This window comes from Neltuma alba, unplaced genomic scaffold (genome assembly GCF_004799145.2).
Source record: "Neltuma alba isolate B1F8T4 unplaced genomic scaffold, ASM479914v2 tig00003003_pilon, whole genome shotgun sequence".
In the NCBI taxonomy this organism is placed as follows: domain Eukaryota; kingdom Viridiplantae; phylum Streptophyta; class Magnoliopsida; order Fabales; family Fabaceae; genus Neltuma; species Neltuma alba.
The window spans coordinates 28321-39623 of NW_021633101.1; the positions used below are offsets into that span (position 1 = coordinate 28321).

Sequence of the window (11303 nt, forward strand, 5' to 3'; positions counted from 1 at the left end):
TTTGTGCTACTCCTTTTTCATGTAAATAAATGTATACAGTTAATATTCATCAATTAATTACAAAAAAAATTATGAATATCCAATATATCAAGGTATATCCAATTAATCTCAAGGAATAAAACGCCATCTGCAAACGGAACGGAACTGTCTCCCCAGATAATCCCCTTCATCATTTAATTAAACTCTTGCCTCTTCTCCCATGACACCATTTATGATTCCCTTAATTTCCACAAATCTGACATTTTTAATTACATACGAATCACGAACTTTAATTTACTTAAACTCAGCATTTTGTACATGGCAAAAGCAATTGTACGATGTCCGCTGCAACTAATAGAAATTGGTTCTTTATAAGAGATATAGGAGGTGTTTGGATAGAAACCAAACCATGGTTTCAGAAGTGTTTTTACGGATTACGAAATAAATATGTGGAGAAGATTACCTCGTTTTGCGGAAAAGTGCTTCTGAAACCATGGTTTTAGGTTTCCCAAACACCCCCATAGTCACTTAATTAGCCACGATATTTCAGCTTTGAGTTCGTACTTCGTACAGATACAAAAATATGTTTTACATTCAAAAGAATTATTCTTATTTAGGCAATTAAATTGTCTCAATTAGGTTTCAGCAGTTTCCCCACAAAAAGAAAACACACCGACATAGGCACAGAAATCAGGAAATAATAGTGTATACGTCATGATTGAGGATATTTGGTAGTTGGGCTTCGAAATGTGGCACCAGATCTTTAGTGCTTTTTTTATTTATTTGTTTTTTCTTTTGCGTCAAACGAGATTTTGTGGGTGGATTATTTGATCTAAAGTAATCTAAGAAGCGGACCAGGGGGGAAAAGCCAACATAATTTAATTACAGGCTAAAAGTGCATATTGTGTGCTTTGGTTTTATATAAGATTTCAGTTTGATTATATTCTTTAATTTTATAAAGTCTCTTTCCAATTTTCTAATCCAAACAACCTTAGTTATAATACTGAAAAATTAACTTATGTATGACAGTTTTTTTATAATATTTTGTCAATCTTTGAAATTTCAATATTAGAATTCGTTATTTGTGACATTACAGTTAAAAGACTGAAAAGTTATGCTATAGCATAAAATCACAGAGTTAAAATAAAACTTTATATAAAATTAAATGACTAAATATATACTGTTGTCTTGGTCAGTGAATGTTCAAGTCTGCTTAATTAATTAATTCCTCGCTTTTCTTTCTTTCGCAACAACTAAAGTAGATCCACGAGGACCACGGCATAACACAATTTTAATAAAAGAAATGTAAAGTAAATGGGATGAGATAAGATAAATGCTAAGAATTAAGGACCACTTTAATTATCATTAACATACAAGGGGCATGTGGGGACCCAAATATCAGTGTTTATATATATATATATGTATGTATGTATATGTTTGTATATAGGTTCCTTTCCCACACATTTTTTTGACCTACATATGAATGCTATCCATGACGTGTGATTGAAGTGAGAATATAATCTATATGTTCTTCAATCATTAGAATTAACTAGTTTGAGCAACACATGTTCGCTTTACAACCAAACTTTGGTGTTACACATAATTGTTAGTTAGGAGCATTGCTTTAAGATATGTTTTACGAATTGAATATTAAGCATGTTACTTTGGCATACATACTTTGAGCACACTATATGTAAAAACAATATTTCATCATATTAATAATTCTTAATGTCTGTTTTTAACACTGTCACATCATGAAATATGTAGTGTTTGTGCGTAAACTTGGATGACAATAATATAATTCACGTAATTTCAAGTTGCTTGACATGTTTTTAAGAAAATAATTGAGAGTTGATGATAGTAATTTTGGATTTAAGGGGAAAAAGTAGAATGATATTAGTGCATAATAACTTCTTATATCATATTATTTTTATTACTCATTTTTAATAAGATTTTCTTTTTTTTTATGCACTTAATAATACTTTCTTTAATAGTGAACAATAAACACCAAACGTCCAAACCGGATAGTTTTTACCCTTTTTTTTTTAAATCTTTTGCCGAGACGGATAGCTTTTACTCAATTTCAAGACCTCATTTATCAATAATAAAATACAAATATACTGATAAGAATTTGAGTCTAATAAAAAGAGCTAGCCCCTATAATATGATGAATTAAGATTCGGATCTCATTAGAAATTATCTGACAGTGATTCAAACAAACTAGAGGATACTTGCGCTTAGCCAAAAAATAAATAAATACCAATATTAAAAAAATAACATTTTTTAAATAGCATCGTGACTAATCTCAGATTTTGAGCAATTAACTTTACTCTGTCTTATTTTTGGGCGTGTTTTTTATGGTCTTCATGAAACTGTTTTTTTTTAAAAAAAAAATTTCTTGGCACGTCATAAGCGATAAATATAATTTTTCTTTAAGACATTTGAAGATGCTCACACAAGTATACTTCAAAGAAACAGTCCTGCTCTTACAAAGGCAGTAGATCGAAGCAGACACGCGCGCACACATCAATACCGATGCACACATTGTGAATATATTTTTTTTTTGATCTGAAACACATTGTGAATATATGAATCATATGCTGAACACAAGATCGATGAGTGCTACAGGCGAGTGATGTCTAATCAATGGAAGACTCTGGGCACAAAGAATCATTGATGGGCGGCATATAATCGAGCTTAGCTGAAACACGTTGGATGAATTGAACAATACTCTCCTGCTCTTATAAAATACTCCGAATAAAAAAATCTTAAACTTTATTAATTTTTATTTAAAATTTAATAACTATTTAATATATATTATATATCATGTAAACAAAGTCAACACAATAATAAATAAGAGGTAAAAGTAAAATTATATATCCATATAAAAAATTTCTTTCAATTTCATATAAATAGGACAAAAAATATCTTCTCTTTCTGTTATATAAATAGGACCAAAGAAGTATATGTATGTTGGATGCTCTCTTGGATCTCACCAAATTAAAAAATCCACATGTATACAAATGCCATGCCCACCCACACATAAGCGCGTTTGATTAATTAAGCATGACGATTCCCAGTTTCTAACATTTTAATCATTAAAAAAAAGTTTTTCACTTGGCACAGTTATTGTTGCTGACTTAAGACATGCGCTCAAAAAAAGCTTCCCACAAGTTCAAATCGGTAGGTCCACAGAAATAAGGTTCATGCACTAACCCTGGAACACACGGTGGATACACCTGCAACATGAGATTCTTAACTTTTAGCACATTAGCGTGGTTTGATTTCACACTATAGCTTCACAAAATTCAATGTTCGTAACCATATATATGCATCCATTTGTGAGGAAAAAGAGAGGAAAATTTTAGACTTCTCTCTCAATATGAGTCACGTGCATGACATCTTCCATATGTGTATGACTAAACTTCTTACACTATAGACTTTTTGAAAGAGTTTTAATGCTGTCCTCAGGGCTCTTCTCATGCCCATATAACTTTTTAATGTCTAAAGAAGGAGTAGTTAGTGGTTATTGCATACACACGCAAATAATAGTTCATCATAAGCTAACGTCATACATGAGCTTCTCATCTATCACTCATGCATCTTACAAATCGATTTCTGAAAGCAACAGTTCTCTCGCAATGAAAATGCATTGGATGGTCTTAACTTTTGAGGCAATTATATTTGCTCTGCTGTTGATTTGATACCAAATGACCCAAAATAGACCTTAGTTGTATAGGTCATGACAAAAGTTACTACCTCTAATCCTTAATATAAGGCCTTATTTAATTTTTATTTTGGTTTTAAATATAAAACTTCAATATATTTTGTCTCTCATATTTATGTATTTTTTTTCAAGGTAGTCCTTCTAATAATGATAGTTCTAGCCAATACACTTGATTAGCAAGGATATTTTAGGAAAGACAACACATATTCATTACAAATAACTAACTTAACTTCTTTCCTTAATCTCCTCAAATTAGTTAACTAGCTCTGATAATTAGGACCAGAGGTACTATTATGTAGGAACTATTTACGGCTAGCTCTATTCATGACTTAAGTGAACTGTGTGTCTCTTAAAGTAGGTTTTATATATTTATAGATATCTAACCAATCTTTCTATTGTATTTTATATGGGTACGTAATTAAAAATTCTCGCTTTATTGATGCTGCATCTTTGCACTGCTTCCTATTATAGAGGCAGCTCGAAGACTCTATCCGAGCCAGACAATTATTTGTCTTCGATGCCATAAGCCTACTCATCATCACCACATGAGCACCTTTTATAAGCCAACATAGCATCTAAATATCAGTTAATTTGTGCAAAGCACTAGTTGACAGCGAGAAAATCCCAAGTGATTGTTGAAAGCGAGAGATATTTAACGTACTTAATTAGTTGGCAATCTTTTGAAAAAAGAAAAGAAATCAAGAGTCACAGATCACAAATTCGGATGATGGACAATAATTTAGGAACCAGACGAGACAAACCGTAAAGGACACGACCATTCACCCAAATTTAGAAACCGACAGCTAAAATTTGATCATGGGTCAGAAATTCATGCTAAAAGACAGCGATATTTGTTATTCTTAATCACCTAACCGAAACTAAATTTAGAAACATCTCTTCTTGCCTCGTGTATTGCAAATCTAAAATTTAATGATGTATATAAGTCATTCAAACCGAAACCTGAATCCTAAGCATCCTATCAAGCTTCTTCCACCAACCTTCTCATCATAGCCATCTTCCATGCTCTAATATAGGAGCTGGGATTTGGATTTGGTGATTGCTTGGGATTCACGTAACTGCATATCATCTTCTTCATCACCATCACCATGAGTCTCAATTGTCTGGCATGCACCCTAATCCCAAGGACAGACTCCCACAGGGAGCATAATCTCAATGAACGCGCCACCAAACTGCGAGCCCTGATCGCGAGAAGCTGGTCGGGGGCAATGATTCCGGAGGACGACAACCCCCAGAAATGTCATGATCAGCAAAAGAAGGTTAAAGGTCCTTTGGCCAAGATCAAGGCCGATCATCGCCGGATTCATAGCGCCAGCGACGTGGGCTTTCCTGGCAGCCTCGAGCCGAGGTTAGTCCGGAGCTGTGGAGTTAGAAGAAATTGGAGTTTTGAGGATTTGACGACTCAAGATATGGACAATAGGATGGAAATCCATTGAAGTACGAAATTTACCATTCATTGCTAGCTCCACATCGTTCAGACAATATAATGGCAAAGAAAACAGACATGAAAGTCTTATATTTGACGACATTATTGAGTTTTTCCAACTGCGTATATGCGCGATCCGTGTTGGTCTGATTGTCGGGGTTGGTGATGAAGCAGAGATAGATGGGTACGTGGTGGAATATTATTGGATGGGGAAATAAAGTGTAAATTGAATTAAGTTGATAGGGATTTATTTTTATAAGAACAAAAGAGATTGGGGTTTACACTGTAACCTGGTATTATTTCAAGAGAGCCTGATACATATTATATCAAGGCGCTCGCTTTTTTTTTTTTTCCTCCCATCATTTAATTTATATCTATTAGATTCTTTCATTTTGTTTCTTAAAGTGTTCTTCAATGAACTGTTTTTTGATTTCGTAATGCGAATCAAAATGCTGCGCATCTTTTGTTTGTTTGGCAGAGGAAGCTAATGAACGGATAATATTAATTACGAAGGCATGGATGTAACCGGACTCCTTGTCACGGGTTAATCATATTTCAAAAAAAATTATGCCCTCACGACCTGACGTTAATGCATAAGTCAATCCCCAGCCGATTTTATCTAATTATTCCGATGTCACATGAGATCGCCCTCGGGGTGGTGGCGCAGTTGGCTAGCGCGTAGGTCTCATAGCTTCTGAGTGATCCTGAGGTCGAGAGTTCGAGCCTCTCTCACCCCAAAACCTTTTGGTTACTTGATTCATGAGAACAGTGCAATGCCGACCTGTTCTTTGGCACGTCATCTAATTTTGTCATCTCTCTGTTAAAGTAGCAGTCTACGGCTAATGGCATTGTGTTGCTGGCAAAAAAAAAACAAAAAAGTCTATGGCATTGTGTTGAGATGAGATGACCAATTTACCCTGCCAACTCCAAATGTCTCTTCATTTCCACTGCCAAATTTTGAAGCAACAACTTAGATAGGCCCACAATTTAGACACGCATTCCCGCATGAAGTATGACAATGTCTAAAGCTTCAAGTGAATTCCACATTATTCTCTTGTTAGCGAGAAATTAGTTTTTAAGTAAATTAAAAATATTAGTTAAATTAGTTAATACTATCTTCAATTTTTAATATAAGAATTTGTTTGACTTTTATTTTGATAATGAATATAAGACTCTGATCTATTTTATATTTTATATTTATGATTTTTAAGGTAGTCTTTTTAATAATGATAATTTTAACCAATACATTTGATTTGTAAGGATGTTTTATGAAAGACAATACCTCTTTATTACAAATAACTAATTTAATTTATTTTTTTAATCTATTCAAATTAGTCAACTGGTTTTTATATTTAGGATCGGAGGTAGTATAATATTTTTTTAAAAACACACTCTAATTATTTTCTTTAACTCCCTCCTTCCCTCTCTCTCCTACTTGATTATCGTTAAGGGAATATCAATAATATTAATTTGAAAAAAAATTGATAAACATGTGAATTAAGTCTTATATATAAGACCTACAATAACTCTCTAATTAGGTTCTATATATTAGGTCCTATACTAAGAACAGGAAAATTATAAAATATGAAAATTTTCAATTATGAGCCATGAAATTCATAAATTGTAAAGTATGTCTTATAATCATCAGTGACATTATATTGCGTTCAGAGGGACTAGTCACTATGTATCATGTTTATAAAGAGAAAAACTGTCTTGCAGACAGACTAGCAAAAATGTCTCGTAAGTTAAGTTAGATACCAACTGGTGCTTTCCTTGATCAACCTCCATCTCTCAATTTCTTTGAGTTGGAGAGTGATGAAGGAAGTTGATTGCTTTCTTGTGTGGTACGAGGTTGTTTCAGTGGACAATTGGACATTCAGTTTTAATAAAAAAGAAAAGTATGTCTAATAATTTCTTTGGCCCAACTGTATTATTTCCTTAAATGGTAAGAATGCTTATGGCACTGACACAAGTCCGCGTTGTGTTAGGCCCAAAGTGTAATTAGGGTCCAAAGTTGGACTTCGTCATCTTCCAGAAACAAAAGACTAGTGAAGTGGCGACCGCGGACTCAACTCAGATCCACTTCTAGCTTCAAGAAGTCAAAAATATTTATATTTATGATATTAAATAAAGAAATAATCTTGTGGGAGAAATGCAGCGACGAATAATGATTCTGTTATGTTTGACTTTGGAGAAAATTACACTCAGGTCTCACAGAGCACAATTAATATAAAAAAGGTCATTCGAAATCGCGAAATGATTCTAAAGTCCTCAGGGACCTGTATGTAATTAATTCTAATTGTGAAATTACGTAGTTATCCCTGTTAATTTGAACCTATTTACAACCTCAACAGTGGCTGTTAACAACCCGAGAAGAGGTGGTTAACAACCTCAACAACGCTCCTGGCATTCCACAGAGTGAGTTGTCATGAGCATTGCCAAGGTTGTCAATCACATCTTCTCGGGTTGTTAACAGCGACTGTTGAGATTGTAAACGAATTGCTGCAATAAAATTAACAGGGGTAAGTAGGTAATTTCACAATTAGAATTAATTACACACAGGTCCTTGGGGACTTCAGAATCATTTCGCGATTTTGATAGACTTTTTTGATATTAATTATGCTCTGTGGAACCTGAGTGTAATTTTCCCTTGACTTTGGGCGTGACAGGCTCGCAATTTTAATTCGAATCAGCGTTTGCTTCCACACCAAAGCTTCGCAGTTCGTCGAGCTGTTTGTATTGGACGCACTACCTCTAGTTTCTTTCCAAAGTCCCACCCCATGGACCCCTCATAGCCACCTCCTAAAAGCCTAAAATCCTTTTCCATTTCCATTCATTTCTACTTTGACCAATTCTCTACTTGATGTCTTTACCACTTTAGGGTTTTCTTTTCTTCTCCTACTCTCTGTTCTGCCATATACGAGATCCAATTGGGCTTCCCATAAAATCCTCTCTCTTCTTAACTCATTGGTTCGGCGCTCAGATTCATTCGTTTCACGTTTTATCTTTCTCCCCTTTTTTAGCTTTTCTCAAGGGAATTCCGGGTTTTGCTTCGCTTGGAGCCGTGCTGGGTATACGGCAGAACTTTAAAGGGGTTTCCTTGTGGCTTCCGAGTTCTTTTGGATTGGGTTAAGCTCGAATACGGGTATGTTTTCTGCTTCTAGCCTCGGATCTTGGGTTAATTTTGGGGCTGTTGGTGGGATGGATCTGTATGTTGCGTGTAGCTGTGGTAAAGGACAAAAGCGGAATTGAAATCGAAATCAGAAATCCTTTAGATTGAATTCAGGAATGATTAGCTTAGGGCTTTAGTTTGTTGAAGTGAGTGTGCATCAGAGTTCGAAGTTCTGCGGTTCTTTTGGTTGCTTCGAAAGATATCGATTTTTGAGGGTTAGAGCTCGGATTTCATAACTCTGGGGCATCTTCCGAAGTTTATGCATTGGTTTAACGTAGTGGAACAAGAAAACAAGTAGTAGTTTATTGTTGGTGCAGGTTTGGTTTTGTGTACAAATGGATAATTCCAAAAACAGGCAAAGTGATAATTTGGGCGTGAACAAAATGGGAAAAAATATAAGGAAGAGCCCACTACACCAGCCTAATTTTGGTAATAATGCTTCTAGACAACAGCCTCAGCCTCAGGTATACAATATAAGTAAGAACGATTTCCGAGACATTGTCCAGCAGCTTACTGGATCACCTTCACACTCACAGGAACCTCCTCCGAGGCCTCCTCACCATCCACCAAAACCACAGAGCAATCGGTTGCAGAAAATAAGGCCTCCCCCATTAACACCCATCAACAGGCACCCCATGCCTCCGCCAATGCCAGTCCCTGCAGCCTCTCCCCCTGTTCCTTATAATAATAGCTTGCATAGGCCTGCTCAATTAGGGCAACCATCTCCAACTCCTATGCATCCATTAAATCCAGGGGACATGATTTGGTCTCACCCCACTGAGTCACCCATCTCTGCTTACATGCGCTACCTTCAAAGTTCAATGTTGGATCCAAGTCCAAAGGGTGGCCAAGCTCAACCTCAACCTCAGCCACAGCCAAACCTTCAGTTCCAAGGGCCAGGCAATTTTCAGCCCCGACCACCATCATCTGCTTTGCTTCCTAATCCTTCTGTGCCTCTGCTCCCTTCTCCTAGGCTAAATGGTCCTATTCCACCCATGAATGCCGCTAATCCATCTATGCCGCCAAACATTCCCTCCCCGCAACCAAATGGTCCTCCACCTTTACTTTCTCCAACCTCCCAGTTCCTCTTGCCATCTCCTCATGGTTTCTTCAATATGCTATCCCCACGGTCACCTTATCCGCTTTTATCACCTGGAATGCCGTTTCCATCTCCTCTTACACCCAACTTTCCATTCTCACCAATGGCACAGTCAGGGATTTTAGGCCCAGGGCCCCAACATCCACCTTCTCCAGGCCTTTCATTTCCATTGTCTCCTTCAGGTTTTTTCCCTGTCTCAAGTCCTCGGTGGAGAGATCATTAGTCTTTTCATATTGATGCTTCGTTGGGAAGTGCTCTTTTCCAACTGGACTAATCTTGATTCTCGCAAGAGCTTTTGTTCATTGCATGTAATGTACAATAAGTTTTATAAGGTCTTTCTGGCTTTTTCTCGTGTTCCCTTTTCATTTCTCTTTTTTTGATAACTAGAATGGATGCAACCCTTGTACTTTGACAAGTTTTACATTAGCTTATATATTGAAGAACAGACAACTCGATTGGACAATTGGACAAGGGCGACATGGGAGATCTGAACTGTAAAATGAAAGGAAGTAGGATTACGGACAATATTTTTCATGTAGAGTAGATAAAGTTCTTTTATGATATAATGGGGTTTCATATTTTGTCTTTTCTATGGAAGGCGTCTTTAGATGATATTGTGCGCATTAGTCATTACCATGTCATCTGTTCAAAACGATATTTGCTTTCGCAGCTGTACAAGTTTTTGTCGCAAGGATTTCCTTATTTGATTGAGAGGCTGGCTGGCTCGATTGATTTGTTTTTCTGCTTCAATTCGATTTTGCATATGCGCTTGTTTAATAAAAATGATTAATTCCTTTGGATGCGTCTCATAAGTCATAAGGCACTGGAACAATGCTGTGTTAGAACTTAGATTCGATAAATCATCATCAATAAGGATTTGAAAAAATTGCCAAGGGCTTGAATTCAACATTAGTGGCAATGAAGTCCCTTGAAAACAAAAGTCATTTACAAGAGCCGGTGGTCAAAAATTTGAAATGAAAAATAACCAAATGTCATAGTAACGTCTTTAAAACTGATGGTAATGTCAATAAAGAAATGTTACCATGATCTCTAAGTAAGTAATTCTGTCTTATAAAGGACGTTTTGATATAGGTATAGGCTTGGCACCGTTATTGTCAATAATACTTTGTTACAAAGAGAATATATTCAAGCTACAACGTGAATTGCAAATATTTTGACTTAGTGATTCAATTTATGATCACTCTGAATTCGTCATTCGCACTCTCACCTTGGTGTTTCTCCTTCGTATGTTTGGTTTCCTTTTTGAAAAGTGTACTCCTCCTTCAAAATGTCAAAAGTTTAATGATGTCTTGCTACGACCAACATATTAATGTTACATTACGTGTGCTCTCTTCATCACCCCGCCTACGTGTCATGCCCTTCACCATCCCTCTTCCCCTTAAAGCGCCAAGCTATTGATTTCCAATCAATCAGGCACATCAGGCAGCGTGCAACAAAGAGTGATCGCCATTCAAAGCAATCAGCAGGCATGTGGGTCAGCAAACACATGCATCATGAATACTCAGCAGAGCTTTTATCCTTATCAAAAGAGCTATCAACCCTTATAGAAGGTATTGGGTTTGAGTTTGTGTAAATTATTTTTGGAAGAGTTACCCTTTCATTTAGGATATAATTCCGATCAATGTTCAAATCAATCCAAGTTACAATTCGATGCAAAGCGAGGAATCTTACTAGGACTTGACATGCCGCGAATCCTGTTGAAAGAGAGGGGTGCCTTCGGGAACACGGACGCAGGTGGTGCATGGCTGTCGTGAGCTCGTGCCGTAAGTTGTTGGGTTAAGTCCCGCAACGAGCACAACCCTCGTGTTTAGTTGCCAATGTTGAGTTTGGAACCTTGAGCAGACTGCCGGTGATAAGTCAA

The 11303-nt window shown here is 36.3% G+C and overlaps 1 protein-coding gene across 1 annotated transcript; it reads left to right on the forward strand.

Moving 5' to 3' along the window:
• The first annotated feature begins 8187 nt into the window (after positions 1–8187).
• Positions 8188–10132, forward strand: LOC114739983 (protein HAIKU1-like). The gene has a single exon (XM_028928095.1). It carries the CDS (start codon positions 8658–8660, stop codon positions 9642–9644), a length of 987 nt encoding a protein of 328 aa, XP_028783928.1. The 5' UTR covers positions 8188–8657; the 3' UTR covers positions 9645–10132.
• The last annotated feature ends 1171 nt before the right edge of the window (positions 10133–11303 follow it).